Source organism: Rhagoletis zephyria, unplaced genomic scaffold (genome assembly GCF_001687245.7).
Source record: "Rhagoletis zephyria isolate East Lansing unplaced genomic scaffold, Rhagoletis_zephyria_1.1 Rzeph_scaffold_00529, whole genome shotgun sequence".
NCBI classification, from domain to species: Eukaryota; Metazoa; Arthropoda; class Insecta; order Diptera; family Tephritidae; genus Rhagoletis; species Rhagoletis zephyria.
The window spans coordinates 57,810-83,136 of NW_016157613.1; the positions used below are offsets into that span (position 1 = coordinate 57,810).

At 33.3% G+C, this 25,327-nt stretch overlaps 1 protein-coding gene across 1 annotated transcript in view; it reads right to left on the bottom strand.

The window, feature by feature from the left end:
• gus (splA/ryanodine receptor domain and SOCS box containing gustavus) overlaps positions 1 to 25,327 on the bottom strand; it is a 143,638-nt gene that overhangs the window by 56,228 nt on the left and 62,083 nt on the right. The window contains exon 3 of the mRNA XM_017612343.1: positions 1,226 to 2,076. Coding sequence (XP_017467832.1) covers positions 1,226 to 2,060 — 835 coding nt within the window. The 5' untranslated portion in view covers positions 2,061 to 2,076. The remainder of the gene's footprint in view (positions 1 to 1,225; positions 2,077 to 25,327) is intronic.

Below are 25,327 nucleotides of genomic sequence, written 5' to 3' on the forward strand. Positions count from 1 at the left end.
CATCGCTGATTTCAAAAATTTCTATGAAAGTTACCAAATATATAGTATTTAGCTAAAAGAATATTAACTTTCGAATAAATTGGTACCTCACTTAATGCGATTGCATAAAAATTGTCGAAGTTAAGCGATTTAAGCAAAAATACTTCCTTGAATTTATATGTGTGTTATGTATGTACCGGAATTTTACATTTTTTGAGCAGTGTGGCTAAGGAATTCATCAATATTCACTCAAAATTTAAATATACAATATCTCTTTAGCAAAAAAAAATTTCGTAAAAATTTTAGAAAAATGGGCGTGGCACTGCCCACTATATGATAAATGTATCTCAAAAACTAATTCACCCCTCTCGACCAAATTTGATATACACGTTGTGCTTAAGCATCTTAAAGAGGATAAGTACAATAGGAGTAAGTACAACATGTAAATCAAATTTGGTCGAGATTAGTGGTTTGAGATACGCATATATGATATAAGTGGGCGGTGCCACACCGATTATAAAAAAATTTTATGAAAAATCGTTTTTTTGCAAAAGATTATCTATATATATATCAATTTTGAATAAATATTGATGAATTCTTTAGCCAAACTACTAAAAACAATCTGAAACTCCGGTATATACACACATACATATAAACTCAAGGCCGTATTTCTGCTGAAAATGTTTAAAAAACTTTTTAGAAAAATAGGTGTTTTTAAAATTTTAAAAGCTGTGTAAGTCTAACAATATCGAGCCCTAACCGCCAAAAAAAAATTTAAGCGACTTGTTTTTCAAAATTTTCTTTTTGATACATATCTGCATCAAAAATAAAGTTTAGAAAAATATTGTCGCTTACATCTTTCTGACAGCTGGGGCTCGATATATGTTTGATTTTAAAAATCTTATGAAAAACAGTCAAGGTGTTCAAGTACTAAATAACGGGATTTTGCGATTAAACTAAAAATGGAGGCTTCAGGAATTATAAGCAACCTATTTTTATGTTATTCTACCCTACCCACAGCCTTCACTAAGTTTTGTTTCGAGTGTGTTTCAATCAAGTAATTTACGTCCCTGTCAGCGAAAATACATTTTTACCAGAATCCATTGATATTTTCCAAAAAAATTTAGTAATATTGAGAGTTATGATTTTGAGAACGAAAAAGGAATTGCTTTCTCTTAAAACCTTGTATGGCGGTTATTTCTTTTTTGCAAAAACATAAATATACATATGTAAATAACTCGCTTACGATCCAATCCACCAACATATGTCATGGTAATTTCACAATGGCCCCAAACAGCGGAAACGACGGGATACAGTTTTTTTCCTTTGAGTCCCTTAAACGCAACTCCGAGGTATTGCTGATCAACTATAAAGCTTAAGGTGCCTTCGTCCATATCCAAAGCAACTAAAAATCTATCTGGGACTAAAAAAGCTTCATCATTTTTAAGTATGGCTGGATAGGTTGTTCCTACACAATTTTTTGAATCGTGATACAGTTTATTTCTTCCTAAGTCCCAACCCCAGCTCTGATCTGACAAACCTACTAAGCTTTGGTAGCCGACTGAATGTAAAGGCGCTTCAGCTGTGGCTACTCCTACTACAGCGTGTGTACCTCTTTGCCTTGTGGGCCAATATATCTCCCATATGTGTAGGCCTTTTGTTAGACCGATTTTACCTCGTATGCAATCTGTACTTTGAGCCACAGGATGTCTATGAAATGTCAATTTATCGTCTTCTTTTACAAATATATTTAGTGATCGGTCTTCAGAATTCCACGAATGTTTAATTTGAATCTCTTTACTTGCAGGAGGCATATCCAGTAAAATGTCTAACCGCGTAGGCTTTATGAAATCCGCAGCAAGTTCACGTGGTATTAATGGTTTCAAGTTGGAATGTGTGTCATTTCGACTAACTGATTTTGCACCTCCACTTATTTTTTGGCCCATGTTCATACCACGGCAGCTTCTAGGTTTTCTTTGGTCAACAATAGCGACTTTATATGAGAGTTTAATGCGTTGAAATTCTCTTGTAGATGAAATATTTTGCGGTCGACGTCTATCTGTAGCTCTTATGCCAGGCATCCGACCACCTTTATATCTGAAAGATACAATAAAATATAAACAAGTAATTTAACAACAATTTTTTTAAGACAAGCTTTTAGTATAGGCAAAAAAAAATCGACCTCCGTACCACCTGACGTCTAAATTTTTTGCGAACCATAAATACAGGTTTTTCAAATATCTTGAATACTGCGCCACCTATAGGGTAAATTTTGAGTCGTTTTCATGTAGGTAAAATACATTCCATGAACGATATCGGTCCATAAATACGGGGTTTTCAGATATCTCGACACTCACGCCACCTAACGGATTATTGCATCATTCACATTGCATTGTCATCGGGTTCTAAGCTAAGTTTAAGGTTTCAAGTTAGCTCATCGGAAGTTGGTTAAAAATTGATTGCAAGAATTGATTACATACAGGTGAAACATGATAAAAGCTCGTAAAAAGGTTTTAACCTTTAACTATGGAGGTGAATTTTTTGGACATAGTCTATGACCTGGTGGTAAATTTTACCCCTTTGAATTTTAGTTAGAAATTTGAATACAAATTGGCTATTTTATAATAATTTTTTTTTAACCTAAGCTACTAGATTTTTAAATTAAAATAAATAAAAAATTTTATTTTTCCTTTTAAAATCAACAAAAGTCCCACTTTATTTCAGAAGGCTTTTATTATTCACAAGAACGAAAACATCACATAGTAAACTTATAAAAAAAGTGTAAAATAAAAATTAATCTAAAGCTTTAAATTTAAAGAAATACAAGAGATCATATTAAAAAAATGTAATTGTTAAAAATACAGGTCAACCTTCCATGAAAGAAAAAGTTGCATAAACGTTGAGGAGTGGTAATTTTTACACCAGCATCCGCCCACGCTACACCTTCCACAGCAAAAACATAACTGATCAATAACGACAACGAAATGAGAAGATACTGAGAGAATCAAGTTGCTGGAGCGCAACATAGGAGAGTAATTGAAAAAAATTTAAAGAGGGGGTAAATTTTACCACCACCTCCACAGTTAAAGGTTAAGGGGAACTAACTTTTATGAGACAGGGACAAAGACGTGCCAAGTTAAATGAGAAATTTATTTGCACATATCGAAATGGTCAGCTCTATTGCGAATTTGCATGTAAATTGGCAGGGGAAAAGTCATTCAGCCCTATTCTGTATTTCGATTACGTTCCCGCATTCCACTCCGCTACAATCGTAATTTGGCATTCTGAGTTACGATCGAATCGAAAGAAGAAGAGGAAGAGCGAAAATATCTTGGAAATCAGCTGGTTGCCTAGGAATGTGTGAAATCGAAACAAAACAAAAGAAATCATTGCCACCAAACTATAGCGGCTTATGAAGTTAAAATTTGTAAATATTTTAAAATAACTAAATATATCTAACTCATTTTAATTTAAAACTAAAATTTCGTTTGTTCTTAATTTAAGTCGAAACATAATTCAATTGCTTGAAGAGCAGAACGAGTCCCAGATTGCTGATGCGAAAGCTGAAAGGCGGAGATTTAGGGACGTGTTTGATCCTTTTCAGATGAGTGAAGAATTATAAGAAATTAATCTTGAACTGCATTACTCACCGCTCAAAGCCAGTGAAATTATGCACTCCACATTATTTGCATTTAGTATAGAGTGGAAGATTTGAACGCAAGTGAATTCGATTTTGAAAGCCGTCAGGGAAGAACAAAGCTCATCCTTTCATAGCAAATCGTATTCGAGACAACATACGCAGCTCGTTTTAAAAAGTTGGTAAAAACGAGTACAATTATAAAAACATCTTTTTTATGGTACTCCACATTTTATGTACGTATGTCTGTACATAAATCCATTAATGTTATATAAAAAGAATAAATTGTATTCAGTGCATTTCACAGTCTTATTTATAGACAATGAAAATAAAAACGCCTGCACTTCCTCTTTGAAAACCCCACGTAATATCCCTTTTGGTTGCCATTATTTGAGCCAATTTTTCGTATTGCCCGGATTACTGCTCGCGACTTATACAAATCATGTACAGTATATTTTACTTAATTTTTTTATAAAATTTTAATATTTTAACCCACGAAAATAACAACCGAAACGTTCTTCGTCACCAAATTTGCAACTTAGAAAAACGTAACAACGATCGAAATGTAGAATAGGTATAATCGTAAATTTCGAAGATTGCTTGAAACGAAACGGAACGTCGAATACCAAAGTTGCCAAACGGGGAAAATTTTGATTCGAGTCGAAATGCAGAATAGAGCTGACTGTATATTTTTTGGGTATTTATTCAAACACAACAAATTCGTGAATAGTATTATGTATTATCACTTTACATCCGTGCTGCTCAAAATTTTTGTATTGAAGTGAAATCACAATACAACTACAAAATTTATGTGTACACTGATATTTTTTTTTTTTTTTGTAATTTAAATGAAGCTAATAAGTACAAGTTTATTTTTATTGTACGATTAGTGAATGAAAATTGTTAGCAATGGGAGTCTTTACATACATATTTGTGAAAAATACAGTTAAGAAATGATGGCGACCTAGTGGCTGAAAAGTCCCATAAATTTAGTGGGAGGAATCCTTGGACATATTTACAACATATTGCACGCTAAAATTTTACATTTTCAAACCAACAAATTAAGAATTAAAAAGGTCGCCAAAACCATCATCATACATAAACAGAAGGCACGCCGTAAGCATACAGCAACCGATAAAAAGGATATGCAACAATAAAAAATAACTATGACAACTCAAAGGCAGTACTCACCAAATTTCAACATACATCCAAAAAATTGTTGCCCTGAAGACGGTTACCGCGGTGTAACGGAAATATATTGGAGAAAATTAAAAACCTGTGTTTTAAATAAAATTCCATAAAAAATGTTACCTCAAGACGGCAAAACCAACAAATTACGAATTAAAAAGGTCGCCAAAACCATCATCATACATAAACGGAAGACACGCTGTAAGCATACAGCTACCGAAAAAAGGGATATGCAACAATAAAAAATAACTATGACAACTCAAAGGCAGTAATCAACAAATTTCAACATACATCCAAAAAATTGTTGCCCTGAAGACGGTTACCGCGGTGTAACCGAAATATATTGGAGAAAATTAAAAACCTGTGTTTTAATTAAAGTTCCATAAAAAATTTTACCTCGAGCCGGCAAAACCAACAAATTAAGAATTAGAAAGGTCGCCAAAACCATCATCATACATAAACGGAAGGCACGCCGTAAGCATACAGAAACCGAAAAATGGGATATGCAATAATAAAAAATAACTATGATAACTCAAAGGCAGTAATCAGCAAATTGCAACATACATACATCCAAAAAGTTGTTGCCCTGAAGACGGCTACCGCGGTGTAACCGAAATATATTGGAGAAAATTAAAAACCTGCGTTTTAATTAAAATTCCATAAAAAATTTGACCTCGAGCCGGCAAAACCAACAAATTTTACATTTCCATTCGTAATTATACGGGATATTCCTCGCATATAAAAGTCCCATTTTAAAGCGTTAATAAATGATAGCACCATTGAAGCAATATGCAATAAAATTTAAAGAGGGCACCTTAAATCAAGGGTGGACAGGAGATAAGAGTTTCTCCAACATTAATTTATAATTTTATTTTTTGCGCGAAGTTTGCCGCACATTTATTGGCATTTTCCGTCAAAGTCGCGAAATTTTTTTTTCTGCAAACCGACGTTGGAAGAATATCTGCAATCCTATCAATTTTACGCGGTGTGATGCTCCCAGGGATCTGCGTTGGATTCAGATTGGAAATCAATACTTTTCTATATCCCCTTTGAAAATTTCCAAAAAGTTTTGAATATTTCGTCATTCGTTTAATAATTACAAAGCACAACATACACTAGGTACCAATCGCACTCAAAATTGCAAAAAAGATCTCGCGCTTCCACACTTTAATGAACGCCATGTGTTTTTATACCCGAGCGCACTTGTGCACAAGGGTATATTAATTTTGTTCACATAACGGTTGTTTGTAACAGCCAAAACGAATCGAGATAGATANTAAGCAAAACGTTGAAAATTATTGAAATCGGACTAAAATAACGGCCGCTTCTCATATAACGGTAAATTTCAGAAATGCTTGAAACTTCAATATTTCGAAATTGAAGGACGCTAATTTACTCAAAATTGATACACCCCGGCTTACCATCTAGCGGAAGGTTTCGGAAAGGTGAAAAAACATATTTAATACTTGCGCCGGGTATTTAATGTTCGGCTCCGCCCGAACTTAGACTTTCTTACTTGTTTTTTTTAATAAATTTCGTTTTCACTTTCAGTTAATACGAATGTTAAATCAATTTATAATATAAATTTGTTTCAGTGCTGACATATTTTTTATTAGTTTTTCATTCTATAATTGTTTGTGTAAATTTGTACATTTTACTTGAGTGCCTTAGCTTCATATGCGAGGGCGTTTGCTTTGCCCTTCCATATGAAACTCAGGCACTTTCATATGAATTGTGTTAATATGTCAGGGCATACGGGAGGGCGATACATATTTTTTTATATTTAAAGTGTAAATTTGTATATGTGCCTATACTTCAGGACAAAACAAAAACAAATGTGCTACAAGTGCTTATGGAGTAAGCCGCTCTGCTTTACATGCATATTCCGTATGTTAGTTGTGTACCTAGAGTACCTTTTCAAACCTAGTACCAAGAATTCAAAAGTGGTTCCTTTTATGTATAATTCGCGAATTCATGAAATGAAGTGTTTTGAAAAAATGGCAGCGCATTAGCGGGAAACTTAACAATAGGTGATATTTGAATTGGTTTTGATGTATAGTCAGCGGCAAAAATATTAATACCCTGATGCTTCTTTATTTATATTTCCCATACCCAATTTTTCTTATTTTTTATAAAAATATAGTTAGTTCAACAGCAAAAACCAGCAGAATGATTTTTTTAATATCATATAGAACACGGAAAATTCAAGAAATATCAAAAAATTTCATCAAAATTTTAAACTTTTCAATTCCATTCCTTAGAAAAATTTCGGGGATGCAGTGTACATATATATTTACACGATAAAAAAATAAAAAATCCTGGAATGCGACCGGAGTATGAATCTCCCCTCTCTAGGACAATTGTAAGAGGTCGAGCATTTAGTTTTCCCATAGGAATTACACGTAAGAAAATGAGTTCTTTCCTTTTGAGGTCAATATAATTTTCTAGGATCAATGAAAATGCTCGAAACTGTAAGAATACATTGGGCGCGTTTCTAAGACGTAGCTGTTGTAAAACTGTTGAGTGTTTGTTTTAGAAACGCACAGTTGAGTAGTTCCGCACAGCTCAGCGGTTGTGGATTCGACGCCATTTTTCCCATCATAAAATTATTTCGCTACATAAACTCAACAATTTAAGTCAAAAATGAGTTTTGCCCTACGTCAGTTTTCATAGTAAATTCAAATAAAAATAATAATTTTTCTCTAAATTGTTTATTAAACTACCATAAATAAAATAAAAAACCTCGTGTATACATATATAGAATTAAATAAATATGGAAAATCCGTGTACATATCTGTGTTCGTAGTAGCTTAAGTCAGGAGGATGGCTTTAATAATGCGTACCTTTCGCAGCAGACGATTATGAATAACGCACTGAAACTGCGTCCTTGTAGACTCTGGGAAAATAAACGTGAAAAGAATACATAGTTATGGTGCTCGCAAGTCAAGATTCGTTGTGGTTTAAGGAATAAACGGAATGGTTTACCGTATGTACATACACAGGTACATGTACAAATATCAGCAGTTCGTTTGGCAGTTTATGTATCATACCGTTTCTAAGACGTAACTGTTGGACTCAAAAATTGACACCATTTCCGCAACAGTTGAGGTAAACAGTTGCGTCTTAGAAACGTGCCCAATGACTGCATGCTATTTAAGTATTATGCAGGCTCAGATTATTTCAGTTCCTAAATTAACATTTTTAATCCCTTGTCCTATTTGGGTTAAACTAGTATATCAGGGTTCGTATTTGCACACACATGCGCAGCACATCCTAACATTTTACGCTCACACACGTGTGCTGTGCATATAAAAAATTAAAAACTTGCTCACATCACATGTGTGTGCTGTTTGGTAAAAAGCACGGGCACATGTGTGTACTTTATTTTTATTAATATAAAGCACACGCACATGTGTGTGCTTTGCGTAGAGAAACTTATACACTTCGATTTCTATCTCAAATCTTAAAATAATTTTTTAATATGTTTTCTGTCATATAAAAAACAAACAACATCTCACTTTTTATTGAATTGTCTTTCAAAAAATAACGTTTAATAAACAAATTCTTTTAAAAATATATTATGTGCATGTGCATGGGCTGAAATTTGTACAAAAATCGGCTCACACACATGTGCATGTGCTTAATAACCCTGCAAAAAATTGTGCGACTAATCTCTTAAAGAGAGTATTCCGAGATTACTCTCAATCAGGTACAATTGGGCATTAATTAGTCGCAACTAGTCTCATACGGGTACTAATGGAGATCAATTAGTCTCGACTCATCCCTCACGGGTATAATTGGAGATCAATTAGTCCCCGACTTATCTCTAACGGGTACTATTAACGATTTAATGATATGTACGCACTTAGTAAATGAAATTTGATGTGCGGCGATGGCGCATAGAGAGAGTATTCGCTTAACAAAACTGAGAACCCCGGTTCGAATCGCAGCTGGCGCAAATTTTTATTTTTATTTTTTAAAAGTGACTAGTCGCAGTTTATACCCGTTCGGGTATAAAGGTGAACAATTAGTCTCTTCATAGGACATGCTCGAACAAAAGCGAACAGTTCATTCCATATAAAGAGATCAAACGTGGTATTAGTCGCATGTTCCTTTGCGATTGATCCCGGAGTCATCCCGGATTAGTCGCATTTTTTGCAGGTAACAAACAGCACACACTTTTCTGTGAGCAGAGTTTGTTTTCCACTTATGCACACACATGTGTATGAGCAGTGAGTACAAGTTGAATGTGTTTCTGGCGTGTGTGTGAGCAGAGCATGTGTGTGCAAATACGAACCCTGTAGTATATACAAAACTTTTTTTTTTAATTTAAGGAATCTGAGCATGCATAATATTTAAATGGCATGTAATAAATGTATTCTTACAGTTTCGGGCGTTTTCATTGATCCTAGAAAATTATATTGAACTCATTTTCTTACGTGTAATTCCTATGGGAAAACTAAATGCTTGACGCGGGACCTCTTACAATTGTCCTAGAGAGGGGACATTCATGGAGGATCATAATTATACCAAATGCCAAAATTTGATTCTTATTCCGGTCGCAGTGCAGAATTTGCATGTGTGTATTTAAAAACAAATTTTGACGATAGTATTATTTTCTTAGATACAAAAAAAAATACAATATATCGAGCCCTAACTGAATGATAATGAAACAATAGTAGAGTTCAACAAAATTAGTATACATATACTAGGAATGTTAATCCCGGGATCCCAGCCTTTTTGAGGTCCCAAAAATCCCGGGATTCTTGGCAAATAATTTGTAATATGTACTGATGGCAATATTAGAAACTTCTTTTCTGGACCAGTATTGGCTTTATTTATTTTTTTATTTAATAATTAATATTTCTTTATAAAAGTCTAGCTCATTATACATATAACACCGCGCGATAGTAAATTTTAAACAAAAATATCGCGAAACCGTGGGCCAAATATAGTAAAATTGCGTTTTTAGTTTTTCACTCTGACGTCAGTACCTAATTCAAAAATTATTTTAAAAATTTAGGGAAATGGGCTTAGAGAAGAAGTATGGGTATCAAATTATATAGGAAATCCTGTAGAATTTAAACATGTTAAAGTTTTTGGTGCAGAAGGACTGGTAGTATTGAAAATGTCCTTTGAAAATTTTATCCTTGAAATTTCGCAATATTTATTTTTGAAAAAATTATATTTTGAGGACTTATATAAACTCGACAACATCCTCGAGTTTCGTCCTTCTAACTTTAACAGCTTAAAGAGTTACCTATACGTCCTTGTGAATCCAAAAACTTTTATTTTTTTTTATTCTAAAGAAATTTCCTCTTGCATTTTGCACCCATATTTTTATTCTACTTTGCATTGAATTTTTTAAATAATTTTTGGAATTAATCATATCTTTGAAATTACAAAGTCCTTTAAAATAAATCCTGACGTCAGAGAAAAAATAAAAACGCCACTTTAAATAAAGTAGGTTTCAAACCTATTTATTTTATGGTAGGAGAGCTTCTCAAACAATATAGAAGCAATTTTTTTCGATTTAATTTGTTGAAAAGTAATGAATACCTAAATTCCGGGACTAATCCCGGGATTGTGATATACTAGGTTTACATATACAGTGACGGGCAAAACTGTAACATGGTATAACACTTTTTACTTCAGCCATCGCTAAATTTCCAAGTTCTAACGACTTTCATACTTTTGTTGTATATTCTTATTGGTACATCCCTACTCCCTCTCTCGTAATGATTTGAAGTCAATACAATAACAATAAAAAAACCAGCAGACAAAAATGTGAATTAAGGCAGATGTTACAGTTTTGCACTCATATATTTCTAAGAACTTTTTAACAATTTTCACGAAAANAAATTTTTTAAATACAACCCCAAACTATTATTGACCGACCACTATGATTCACAGTTTGCCTTACATGATGCGCATGGGCTTAATTTGGGTCTTTGATCCAATACCATGCCCGGCCATCTGATTGAAAGCGATTAATTTAGTCTTGTCAGACCAAATAACCTTCAATTGAAACTTAAAAATATGTTTTTTATTACATTCTGAACGGGCTAACATATCCCAATAGGCAAGGGTTCGGTTTTCGTGCGATGCAGCGAAATGCTGCCGCACTCGCACATGTATTTTGATCAAATTTGCTTTTTTCTTCTTTATGATGCCTTTGCGCTCAATTTGACAATTCTTCGCCTCGCTATCTATTGATTTGCGTTAAAGTTTAATACCTTAAGCGCTTCTGTAATAGTGGCTGCATCGTTACTTGCTGCCAAGTTCACAAGATATCGTACCGTAATATTTTTTGACAGATTTCTTTGTCCTTGGGAACACTTTAAGCTATATTTTTTCTCAGTCTTAACATTTTCAAGTAGCAAATTCCAAAATTTTTTGCCACTTTTCGTGCGAGCCCGCCTTGCAGCAGTAAATCTATTATTTACATTTATGGTTCTTGATTAACTATGTTATTTACTGGTGATCACTTCTTCTATAAATTACAATATAGAAAAAAGTCATCTGACTTCCAACTAAGTAAGAGATAACTGTCAAATGCAAAACTGATAGTGAGTGCAAAACTGTAACCTCTGCCTTAATTTACATTTTTGGCTGCTGGTTTTTTTTATTGTTGTTGTATTGACTTCAAATCATTATGAGAGAGGGAGTAGGGATGTACCAGCAAGAATATACAACATAAGTATGAAAGTCGTTAGAACTTGGAAATTTAGCGGTGGCTGAAATAAAGTGTTACACCATGTTACAGTTTCGCTCGTCACTGTAAGTAGAAATGCATCCCTACTTAATCTGTAATTATAAGATAATCGCAGATTCAACTGATAACTTTTCGGTGCCCCACCTAGTTTTATCGATTATTTTACCAAGAGGAGAAATGCCAAATGTAGAAGTAAACAAGAATGGACGCTTGCAAGGAAAGGAAGTTTGTAAAGGTATTTTGAATAAAACATTAAGTTAAAATATATTTAAAATGCTTAATATAGCAGAAAAAGTGATAACGGTGGCACAGAGAAGAAACATAACTTTTCTTTGAGATGCGAGAATAATGAGCACAACAAATTTGACGGCTAATAATCTGACATTTTCCTGTGTAAGCGGAGTGATTAAAAAATGAGCTTTGATTGAGATTATATTTATATGCACATAAACATACTTATAACGACATCCCGAAAATACCGGGATTGGAAAAAGCTGCAAAATTAACATCCCTAGGTCATACATATCGTCGCCTCAGAAAACGGATGTCGAATGTGCAATATCACGATTTTGGATCTCCCTTATTTTTTGAGATATTTCGTGTGCATTTTGTCGTATGTTACATAATATTAATGATTGGGTATGCCTTTTGTGGTATGTGCTGAAAATTTGACTTACGACAAATGTATACGGAATAAAAATTAAATTTTCTCATTAACTTTAAAGATATTAAATTTAAAACAATTTGAAAATAAAAACTAATAACACCAACTACGTCTCCTTCAAAAATTACAAAAATCCACCGTATAGTTCCGGACTAATTCGACCTTTAACTTCAAAGTCAATTTTCTCAAAACCGTGTTTTGTAACATACGACATCCGTTTTCTGAAGCGACGATATGTACATATTTTAAGTAATGTAATCATCCGTTTGGCATGCTTAAACTAAAGTTTGCTTTTTTCCTTTAAAATGCCGGTCTTGGTTCGCAGAGACAATAGCAGGTAGTACATTTTTAAGGTGTGACTAACACCCCTATTGCGAGTGTCGACTAGTAGTACCCAGCAAACACAGTCTCTAACGTTAGAGAAATTTGGATTTCTACATTAGATAACTAGGGTAATTCTCTAATCGTTCTCGAGCCGATGACAAAATTAGAGAATTACATTAGAATTCGATTCGAGAACGATTAGAGAAACAGCGCGAATTCAAATAAATGTAAATAAACAATATTCCAAATGAATTACTCATAAATTATTTTTAAGTTCAAATAATTCATTATTATTTTATTGCAAATACATTTAATACAAATTTTACAAACAAAGCAAGGCAAAACAGCAGTTTGAAATTCACATTCGAATCCCATTAGAGATCAACATTGGAATACGATTAGAGAATTAATATTTTCTCGAGTCGAGAACTATGTCCCATTTTTGTTGAGATCGCTATGATTCTCGATAGTTTTTCGAGTCGTTCTCTAACGTTTGAGATTGGAGAATGTGGCTAGCCCTCCAATCAGTCTCTAATCGATAACTAACCTCAATGTTTGCTGCGTAGATAAACACCTATTATCGATTATCCATGGTATTTTGAATGTCGTTTTCCCGTTCAATAGGTGAGTGTGAACAGTTTTTAAGCGCTGTTGTTTGTAGAAGGATGAACGCCTAAAAACTATTCGCACTGCTTATTGAACGATAAATCTAAATTCACAATACCATGGAAAGTCGATAATCGAATAATAATCGTTTATCAACTACTAGTCGACACTCGCAATAGGGGTGTAAGTGTTGAGTAGTGTCCTTGAGATCAGCAAATGTATCTATGAAAATCTTCCCACATTTCTGCTGGCTTGCTTTACAACGTAGGTCTTGAATAGCGCAAACTCGCGAAAACAATAGCTGGTAGTACATTCTTTCGCATACATACATATTTCAATAATTAATGTAATGTAAATGAAAAAAATATAAATAAAAAACATGAAGTTAAAAATACAATATATTTCTTTTTTCGTCTTTATGCATTTTTAGACTAAATTAAAAATATTTGTTGAAATCGGGTAACGTGGTCCAAAGTTATGCGGTAACACATGTACATTAAATATATATAAAATATTCCGAGGAATTGATAACCTCCTCTTTTTTTAACTCTTCGGAGGGCGCGCTTTGAAAGTTACACGAGGGCGCGCCGCGGAAATTTAGCCGCAACGTACATCTCAAACAGCGTTGCCACAGACAAATTTTTTTTTCTACCAAAATTTTCTACCATAACCAGCCAAAACCTACCAAACATAATTTTGAGTTTTAATATTTGTTTTCAATGTCCAATTTACTTACAAATACAAATACAAATATTTACAAATACTTTTTAAGAAAAGCGAAAAAAGTTGGAGTTTTTGGAATTATAAGAAGATTAGGCAGTGGAAATGCAACATAAAACTTTGCCATTGTTTGAATTCCGACAACAAGTACCAGATTTAAAATCTCCGTTGTTGAAAACAGCTGCGTGCCGTATATTTTCAATTTTTTGGTACAACGTATAACTGTGAGTATTTGTACTCTACAATGAAATTCGTAAAGTCAAAATACCGTTCACAATTAGTTGCATTCGCGTACCTGATAATTATTAAAAGTTATAAAAACTATCAGCTTTTTGTGTTCGCGTACGCAAAAAATTTGCAAAGTAGAGAAATTGAGAGAGCAAAATGACATTTCATTTTGAGGGAAAGTTGCTAGTTTCTGCTGGAAAAATTTTTAAATTGAATTTGATGATTTGGAAGTTAAAACAGTAAAATGCGACTAATTAAACTCGCAAGAAGTAAGTAATTATTCGTTTAGCAGTGAACTGTGTCAGGATACGACTTCGGGCTTTGTTTTCTTATGTTTTCAATTTTATACTTTTGAATGTATACAAAATTTCTAACTTGCAAGTTTCTGAAAATTTTCTGTTCGCGTACTATTTTGGATATTTTTCTCTTGCGAGAGAACAGATGACATTTCGCCGGAATTTTGAAGTTGGACATTTTTTACTGGAGATTTTAAAGGAACGTACCTATTGACTAACCAACATTTAACAGAACTGTTACGAACGGCTTTAACTGACGTAAAACCAGATTTTGATAATTTGGCCAAAGTCTTTTGAATTTACTTTAATATCTATCTTAGGTACATTAGAATGATAATAAAATTTATGTTTTTCATTTCTAATAATAATTTTATTTAAAAATAAAATTTTAGTTTTTTTTTGTTTTTCTTGTGGCTCTTTGTAGCATTTAGAATTTACATGTGGCTCTTTTCGGCCTCGGCCTTGCCTACGCCTGCAATATGCTATTAAAAGACATCGTTTTTTTCTGTTCGCAAAGCTCGAGATCGGCTGTACCGTTTTTTTTGTAATTTCGGTTATAGGTTCTGGATGCGCTTGTCATTGTCTTAGGCAAAAAAGAAGTTTAAAAACTTCCCTTAAAAGGAACTGCAGGACTATAAAAATTCTATGAATCTAACATACATGCCCACATAACAGCGCTGAGAGCGCCCTCTGTTGTTAATTCGTACGGAATACAGCGCGAAGCAAGGGTTATGTATACATAGATACGTGCTAATGTTAACGTTAATGTTGATTCTTATGTTAAAAAAATTATAGTTTATTCTGTCATCAGTAATGTGACCAACTATTTCATAGCTCAAAGAAGTACAGAAACTGAAAACCAAAAATAGTATGAAAGTAATGAGAAAATGGTAAAAGCAGAATATAAAAAAAAACGGTAGCAGTGTAAAAATTCAACAAATAAATTTTATTCATTAAAAATCCATACTATTTATTATTCTAAGACAAGGCGCTTCTTCCCAGCAATATACTAATCGTACAGAGACAAGTCATGTATCAAATTAAAGTGCTCGATCTGAAGATTTGCACGAGCATTTCAGATTTAAAAATCATTAGACCACTTTTCAAATATTTCGATGGAAAAATGTTCAAAGTTTTACATTAAAAAAGCATTTCTATGTTCAATTCAACAGCCAGCAACTGCGGAGCGCTCTAAATATGGAGTAAAAAAAGACGCTCACAGCAACATCTTGAAAGAGCCTTATCGGAGCACTCCGAATGTGGAGTGAACTCCCACGTTAACACCTCGAATGAGTGTTTTCGGAGCACTCCAAATATGGAGTGAGAAGGAAGTCAAAGTGTTTTTTTTTGTTATCTTTTTTTATTCTGTGAATTGAAAAAGAAATTTTCAAGCAAGAAGAAACTGTTTGTCGTTTCCAAATGTTCCTGAAAAGGTAACTCGCAAACAAAATCTGTTGACGTTATGGCAGTTTTAAATGCATTTAGAGGTAAACAATAATGCATAATTACTTTTGTCGAACTTTAAACTTTTCAGATGTATTTAATAGAAAATATGCTGGATCTGGTAAAAAATTCCATAGATCGGGGCAAACCTAAAAGGAACGTACCTGATACAAAATATTTTTTGATTTACTTCAGGATTTTTCCGTTATGTTTTTTACTGAATATTATGTAAATCATTTTTTAATTTAATGTTTTTTCTATAAAGAGATGAAAACACTTTAATCCTTATTAATTATAAATAAAATTAAGAAGATTTGAACAACCGTAAAACCCCCTTTTCGGTCTATTATCGGACTCCGCTGGTATTCTGGGAACAATATTTTTGAACAATTTAATTTTTTTATTTTCAGTTTTACAAAGTATGTACATATATGATTTAAAATGCTGGAAAACTTAAAAAAAAAATCGTTGCCGACGAACTGTTTTTAAAAAAAGATGAGATCGTTTCAAACTTCTTTTACGAGTTAGAGAAGGATGAGAATTCTCCCGACTCTAAAACTAAGAAAAGTAAAATAAGAGTATATTTTCCGAGATGTAAATTTAGTCGACTGGGTCGTTCAACCTTCGCCTGGTGTAAGTAATCAAAACCACTTGAAGGATTAAGCAATTTCGTGTCCAAAAAATAAGCAAAAATGTTTACTATGTCATCGATACTGTCGTTTCTGAATATCCACAGGAGCAATTAACATTCGCCACAGAATTTTTAAACTCTCCAACTCCTTTTAATTTTTCTTGATTGAGTAGCCATTTATACTGAAATTTGTCAGCTATAGAAGTGAAGTGGTTCAAGGTCATAATTTATGAGTTTCTTTCTTAATTGAGATGACTGACCTTTTGAAATTTTTCGAAACAGTTTAAGAAAGTTCAACTTAAAAGGTAATACCAAGGCATATCAAACAGGTATTGGAGCAAAAACAACATTTCTGTGTATTTTTTGTTGCTTGCTTTTCTAAAAACTGTTCTGATTTTGAGTTAATATTTAAAATGAAATTTGGGGAAAAAATTGGTGTGACTTAGTAAATTTTGTGGATATGCAAGGACCAGTAATCAGCGTTCGTGCTGCGGAGTTTGAGTGCGGAGTGTCCCAAACGTTGCTTTGCAATCGCTTGTTTTGTATAGGAAAAGGTTTCACATGCAAAAAGATTTTGACAATTTATATTTTTTGTGAGAAGAAATTAAAAACACATACTTGATATTTTAGAGACTGAATTTAATTGAATTTGAAAAAATTAAACAAGCTGCTCTAGTGATACTACCTGTTCATGTGCCTTGGGTAGTACAAAATATTGCAAAGAAGTACATTTGACTGTACTTCGAAGTACAAAGTACAACGGCTCAAAAAGAAGTACTGTACTTCCGAAAGAAGTACGGTTGGTCACATTAGTCATCAGGTATGTTACTTGAGAATATAAATCGCTGCATCTTTTAGGCGCATCAATATTACATACAGTGTTGCCAGAACTTTTTGGACGAACCGGCTAAATTGGCAAATAAAACCGGCTAAAATGTTTAAACTAAATTTCACAGTTTTATTTAAATAAATCACGAGTATAAAGACTATTTCTTGGAGAGAAGTTACAAATTCGAGCAGGAAAAAATTTTGCCAGCAAGAATTTGCAATTAGGAAAAACATATGATTGTGGCACATGGTTTGATTTTTTGTCGACGAAACAAGTTCGTTAAATTTAAAAATTTACAAACTGGAGCGATTTTAAAATGAAAAATGTAAGTTAATACTTGTTAACTTAATTCATTTAGTTAATTCCAATGATTTGAAAGGTACTCGGCAAAAAAACTGTATTCTTAATCGGAATGCAATCTCAACCAGAGTCGATATAGTAAACCCGACAAAGAAATTGAAACGTATGTTGAAGAAAGTCGGGGTGACAAGATGTATACACGTAGATCCTGTTTTTGGCCCCTCTGAAAGAATTTTAAAAATTCTATTCAAATTTTTTTTTTGTTTGAAATGCAACCGTGGACACTAGCTTGCAGAAAAACTTGCAAATTTGCGTTCGTACAGAAAATTGCAAGTTTCTCTACATGAAAGAGAATTTGGGAGCATTTTATCTTACTATCTGATATTTTGAGTGATAATTCTCGCTGGATTTTTGACGAACAAACCCATTGTCTTCCCTAGAAGGCCTTTTCAGACTGACCGATTCTCAATACACTCAAATAGAAACCAATACACATAAAAAACGCTGTAAAAATTTCCCTTCAATTTTAGGGTGGTAAAACAACGACCTTAAGTTAACATCAACCGAGGCCATATGTTGTCAAGGGATGCCACAGTTACACAAAAGAACTAGTCAGATTTTTCAGAAATCCCTTCAATTCTGATGTAAAATATGATGCCAAAAGACTGCAGATCTCCCATTTAGATGACCGGTCATATGACCGGCAGATGTCTCGTAGGAATCCCAGAGAGTTTTGCTTTACATAGAATTTTGTGCTCTTTTATTTTCATTTTGACTCACTTCAGCGTTGGTTCCTTTAATTCAAGTTGGCATTCGGTTTTTGGAATTTAAATAACTTCTCAGCAAAAAAGTTTGTTTAAAAAAATATGTGTACATAGTGCTTGAAAATATCAATTTTTCCCTTACCTTAAGCCTTTGGGAGTGGGCAAATATGATGTTTTGTAATTTAGGCAGAATTGAATATGCGCTATCTGGGAAGACAATATCTACATGTAATATTTATTCTGTTTGTTGGCACTATATCCAAACACAAACGCATCTTAAGTGTCTTAACAGTGAAACAATTTCTTATTTTCTAAGTTTGCGAATAAAACTTCACACTTAAAATAAAGACATTTATAACAAACATTTTATGAAGAAAATCCCTTCTTCGTTTAAAATAAAAATAAGCGAAATCGGCCCAATTTCATACAACCCTGCCTGACATGAAAATTTTCTCCACGATAAGGGTCGCTTAGTCAAAAATGGAAACATACAGTATCGGTCATATCTATAGCACGCCATTTAAAAGTGATATTGTGTGCCACGTATGTTTATTTATTTATTTTTAAGAATTTTCAATTAAAACACAGTTCTTTCTCTAATAAAACCCACATAAACCCAAGTTTAACAATTTGTAGAAAACTACAAAAAAGTGCAACAAANAATAGAAACCAATACACATAAAAAACGCTGTAAAAATTTCCCTTCAATTTTAGGGTGGTAAAACAACGACCTTAAGTTAACATCAACCGAGGCCATATGTTGACAAGGGATGCAAAACCACAGTTACACAAAAGAACTGGTCAGATTTTTCAGAAATCCCTTCAATTCTGATGTAAAATATGATGCCAAAAGACTGCAGATCTCCCATTTAGATGACCGGTCATATGACCGGCAGATGTCTCGTAGGAATCCCAGAGAGTTTTGCTTTACATAGAATTTTGTGCTCTTTTATTTTCATTTTGACTCACTTCAGCGTTGGTTCCTTTAATTCAAGTTGGCATTCGGTTTTTGGAATTTAAATAACTTCTCAGCAAAAAAGTTTGTTTAAAAAAATATGTGTACATAGTGCTTGAAAATATCAATTTTTCCCTTACCTTAAGCCTTTGGGAGTGGGCAAATATGATGTTTTGTAATTTAGGCAGAATTGAATATGCGCTATCTGGGAAGACAATATCTACATGTAATATTTATTCTGTTTGTTGGCACTATATCCAAACACAAACGCATCGTAAGTGTCTTAACAGTGAAACAATTTCTTATTATCTAAGTTTGCGAATAAAACTTCACACTTAAAATTAAGACATTTATAACAAACATTTTATGAAGAAAATCCCTTCTTCGTTTAAAATAAAAATAAGCGAAATCGGCCCAATTTCATACAACCCTGCCTGACATGAAAATTTTCTCCACGATAAGGGTCGCTTAGTCAAAAATGGAAACATACAGTATCGGTCATATCTATAGCACGCCATTTAAAAGTGATATTGTGTGCCACGTATGTTTATTTATTTATTTTTAATAATTTTCAATTAAAATCCAGTTCTTTCTCTAATAAAACCCACATAAACCCAAGTTTAACAATTTGTAGAAAACTACAAAAAAGTGCAACAAATTTTCACCCAAATTTCAAAATTTTTTCTTCGAAGTATTAGATTTTTTTTGAATACACAGTTTTTTAGCCCCTTCAATTTTAGTCTGATACTGTGCAAGTTTCAAGTGGCTAAAAGTTACCGTTGATTTTTTAGAATTTTTTTCGCCAAAGGTGTTGCGGATTTCTTCCATATACACATAAATTTAGTTTATGCATTATATGGAAGCCAATGCGACAGAAAAAAATTCTAAAAAATCAACGGTAATTCTTAGTCACTTAAAATTTGCACATTATCAGACTATAATTGAAGGGGCTAAAAAAGTGTGTACTCGAGAAAATTCTAACACAGGTACTTTTCAGTAGTAGGTGTAGATGCTCTTTTTAGAGTGTACTTACTATTTATTATATGTACTTACTTTGCAAAATACTTATGCACAAAAAATGTACTTTGTTAATTGAAATTACAAATGTTTGATTTTATGAAAAATAAAAATATATATACAGGTATTCCAAGTCCTTAGGATGGGTTAAGTTATGTCTTTTTCTCGAAAATTGTTGGTTTCTTACAAATTATGAGATGTATACGAAAAAAAAGAAAATTGGATACATTTGGATACATTTTTGGCTTGGTCAGTGATACAATTTCTTGAGACGGCGCGGCAACACTGGTTACATCCCGAGCTAATAAAAGGGAGGTAATAAAAACAAATATGTACATATATACAATTCATGGAGAAATAATGTAGGCAATTATGCATGTACAGTCGTTTATGTTGCCACAAGGAGCAACTAACATTGCTGTTAGCACTTACATTCCGTCGTCTGGGTAAAAGATTGTCGTAAGCGCAATTTTGACGATTTTTAGTTCTAGATGCAGTTATATATTTTGAAATAAGGTCTTTCGATTGGTGTTATCAGTTTTCAGATATCTCCTTTAGTTTCCGAGATACTGACTACAAATTTTTCTATAATTTAGTAAAAATTTAATTAGTGATGCAGCCATATTAAACTAATCAATATCTTAAAAATTACCTTCTCCATTTTTGGATATCTCCTTTAGTTTCCGAGATACTGACTACAAATTTTTCTATAATTTAGTAAAAATTTAATTAGTGATGCAGCCATATTAAACTAATCAATATCTTAAAAATTACCTTCTCCATTTTTGGATATCTCCTTTAGTTTCCGAGATACTGACTACAAATTTTTCTATAATTTAGTAAAAATTTAATTAGTGATGCAGCCATATTAAACTAATCAATATCTTAAAAATTACCTTCTCCATTTTTGGATATCTCCTTTAGTTTCCGAGATATTGAGTAAAAAGTGTCGTTAATTTAGTAGAAATTTTGATCTCATTTTGTCGTATTTCATACAAAGTGGCTGCCAAATTGTGGACAAATGACGCTTACGACAAAATTTTACTAAAGAAAATTATTCATAAACTCAAAGCTAATTAACATTAAACATTGAAAATTAAATAATTTAAGAATTTTGTGAACTAGTAACATTTTCAGAGACTTTGGAGAATATCTATCTTCGCGTTTTTGAGAAATTGCATTCCAAACTTCAATCGCGATTTCCCACAACCTGCCGAAATCAACATACGACAATCTTTTACCCAGGCGACGATTTGTATATGCATATTTATGTACATACATATGTTTGTATATACCCTGCAGGAAAATTAATTAATTTAAAAGTAATTTATCAACTACTTTTTTTCAATGATAACTAGTTGAAATTCTCATTATTTTACCTGCAACGAACTCATTTATTTAACATGGCGATGTCCAAGGAAGCAGTCAATTACCTTTTCCTGCATGTATTTTCAACTAATTTAAAATGCATTTGGATTAAACAACTTTAAGGTCAGTCGTTTGAATTCGCTTTCATTCTGCACTTCACAGATGCTTTTTCATAATTAAGGAAACCCGAAATTAAAAATTTAAAATTAAATGTTTCGCCTAATGAGATTTGAACATGGACACTCATGCACGCAACCAATTGTAGCAAACATCTTTGCACGCTCAGCTACAGCTGTTTGAGTTGTGTGCAAGCAGCAAGTCGACTGTCCGACTCTGCATTTAATATCAACTACTTTAACCCAAATTGTCCCAGATTAATTTTTTTTCCGATTTTTTTGNCCTTTAGTTTCCGAGATATTGAGTAAAAAGTGTCGTTAATTTAGTAGAAATTTTGATCTCATTTTGTCGTATTTCATACAAAGTGGCTGCCAAATTGTGGACAAATGACGCTTACGACAAAATTTTACTAAAGAAAATTATTCATAAACTCAAAGCTAATTAACATTAAACATTGAAAATTAAATAATTTAAGAATTTTGTGAACTAGTAACATTTTCAGAGACTTTGGAGAATATCTATCTTCGCGTTTTTGAGAAATTGCATTCCAAACTTCAATCGCGATTTCCCACAACCTGCCGAAATCAACATACGACAATCTTTTACCCAGGCGACGATTTGTATATGCATATTTATGTACATACATATGTTTGTATATACCCTGCAGGAAAATTAATTAATTTAAAAGTAATTTATCAACTACTTTTTTTCAATGATAACTAGTTGAAATTCTCATTATTTTACCTGCAACGAACTCATTTATTTAACATGGCGATGTCCAAGGAAGCAGTCAATTACCTTTTCCTGCATGTATTTTCAACTAATTTAAAATGCATTTGGATTAAACAACTTTAAGGTCAGTCGTTTGAATTCGCTTTCATTCTGCACTTCACAGATGCTTTTTCATAATTAAGGAAACCCGAAATTAAAAATTTAAAATTAAATGTTTCGCCTAATGAGATTTGAACATGGACACTCATGCACGCAACCAATTGTAGCAAACATCTTTGCACGCTCAGCTACAGCTGTTTGAGTTGTGTGCAAGCAGCAAGTCGACTGTCCGACTCTGCATTTAATATCAACTACTTTAACCCAAATTGTCCCAGATTAATTTTTTTTCCGATTTTTTTGGTTTTACCTATATACAGCTTAAAAGTAGCGTTAAAGTAAAGGAAAATATATGACTAAAATTTTGGGAGTAGTATAGTTCTTCCGATATCGGCCGTTGCCATATGGCAACACGGGGCGTATTCCAGATGGATTGTTAGAGGACAGTATTTGGTTAAAATATGAAATAATAGAAATATTTTGTATAAGTTTTATATCATTTATTGATAATATATGTNGAATATCTATCTTCGCGTTTTTGAGAAATTGCATTCCAAACTTCAATCGCGATTTCCCACAACCTGCCGAAATCAACATACGACAATCTTTTACCCAGGCGACGATTTGTATATGCATATTTATGTACATACATATGTTTGTATATACCCTGCAGGAAAATTAATTAATTTAAAAGTAATTTATCAACTACTTTTTTTCAATGATAACTAGTTGAAATTCTCATTATTTTACCTGCAACGAACTCATTTATTTAACATGGCGATGTCCAAGGAAGCAGTCAATTACCTTTTCCTGCATGTATTTTCAACTAATTTAAAATGCATTTGGATTAAACAACTTTAAGGTCAGTCGTTTGAATTCGCTTTCATTCTGCACTTCACAGATGCTTTTTCATAATTAAGGAAACCCGAAATTAAAAATTTAAAATTAAATGTTTCGCCTAATGAGATTTGAACATGGACACTCATGCACGCAACCAATTGTAGCAAACATCTTTGCACGCTCAGCTACAGCTGTTTGAGTTGTGTGCAAGCAGCAAGTCGACTGTCCGACTCTGCATTTAATATCAACTACTTTAACCCAAATTGTCCCAGATTAATTTTTTTTCCGATTTTTTTGGTTTTACCTATATACAGCTTAAAAGTAGCGTTAAAGTAAAGGAAAATATATGACTAAAATTTTGGGAGTAGTATAGTTCTTCCGATATCGGCCGTTGCCATATGGCAACACGGGGCGTATTCCAGATGGATTGTTAGAGGACAGTATTTGGTTAAAATATGAAATAATAGAAATATTTTGTATAAGTTTTATATCATTTATTGATAATATATGTATATTCTACGTGCAAATCGGATGAAGAAGTTAATGAAAAGTAGCGAAACATTTCAAACATAAGCCCACATCATATTTTGCACAGGCTACTCGTCCTATAGTTTTACATGCTTCACCAGCACAACGAAGAAGGGGTCAGTGGTGTAGTCACAAAAGGATATAAGGTCTCAGTGTGGAGACCCCCGAGGCTAGCATCAAGCTGTCAATTAAAGACCAAACAAAGTATTTGGGAGTAGTCTTGGATAGTAAGCAGCTGTGGATGCGCAATATTGAAGAAGGGGAGAAGAAGGCCAATAACGCTCTTTATGCATGTCCTGATGCATTGGTGCTACACAGCAATAGTGCTTATGCTCGCGGGAGCGCTGAGGTCCCCTTCGACGGCTGCTCTTTAAAAAACCCAATTGCGAAATCCGCACGTAGATTGACGGTCGCAGGGAAATTAAATTTCAGAACCTTTGGGCACCACTTAATTGGGGCGGGAAGCACAAGTAGCAGAGGCTTCATGACACCCAGCTTTGAGTTGAAACGAACTTTTTGCACAACGATTGAGGAGAAGGGATGGCGCAAGGGAATGAAACCTAGTCATAGATCCCTAAACATTTTCACAGACAGCTCTAAAATGTTTACGAGAGTAGGCGCCGGGATTTACTGCCGGGAACTGCAACCGGACCGACAATCAGTTCTAAATTAACCCTATTCCAGGCGGCAATTAAGGCAGTTTCCTCATATATTATTTCATCCATAAACGTCCTTCCCAGCCGGGAAGCCATTGACAAGGTAGACGCTGACAGAAGCTTGCAAATATATATTGGGTGCCCGGTCAGAAGGGAATCTAGGGTAATGCAATAGCAGATGAGAATGCAAAAAACGCCACCAGTCTTCCCTGGAACAGACAAACTGCATTTGCATACCACTTCAACACTTGTACAATGAAGTACACTTAGGTCTCTTTTTATGCGGTACATGCGTTCCTCAGAAAGCCGCATAAAAAAAATCTGCATAAAAAAGTTCTTTACTTTCATACAAAAACAGGGGTTGCGTTCCAGCATTTTCGAAAACCGTATAAATTCAGATACTCCATGTAAAAAATTCTAAAAAACCGCATACAAAAATCCAGTCAGGCATTATTGAGCCAAAAAAAGTATTTATTTCTTCACTTCAACACTTATTATTCCATGTAAAATCGAACATTAATGAAATAAATAAATTTTTATCTGTATTTTAACCAAAAAAATAAAAATACCACAATAAATACATGAATTATGTAAGAATACTTAAAAAAAATTTTGAAAAAAAGGTTTTTCCTTAACAGCGGTTGCTCCTCGGTAGGCAATGGCAAACCTCCGAGTGTATTTCTGCCATGAAAAA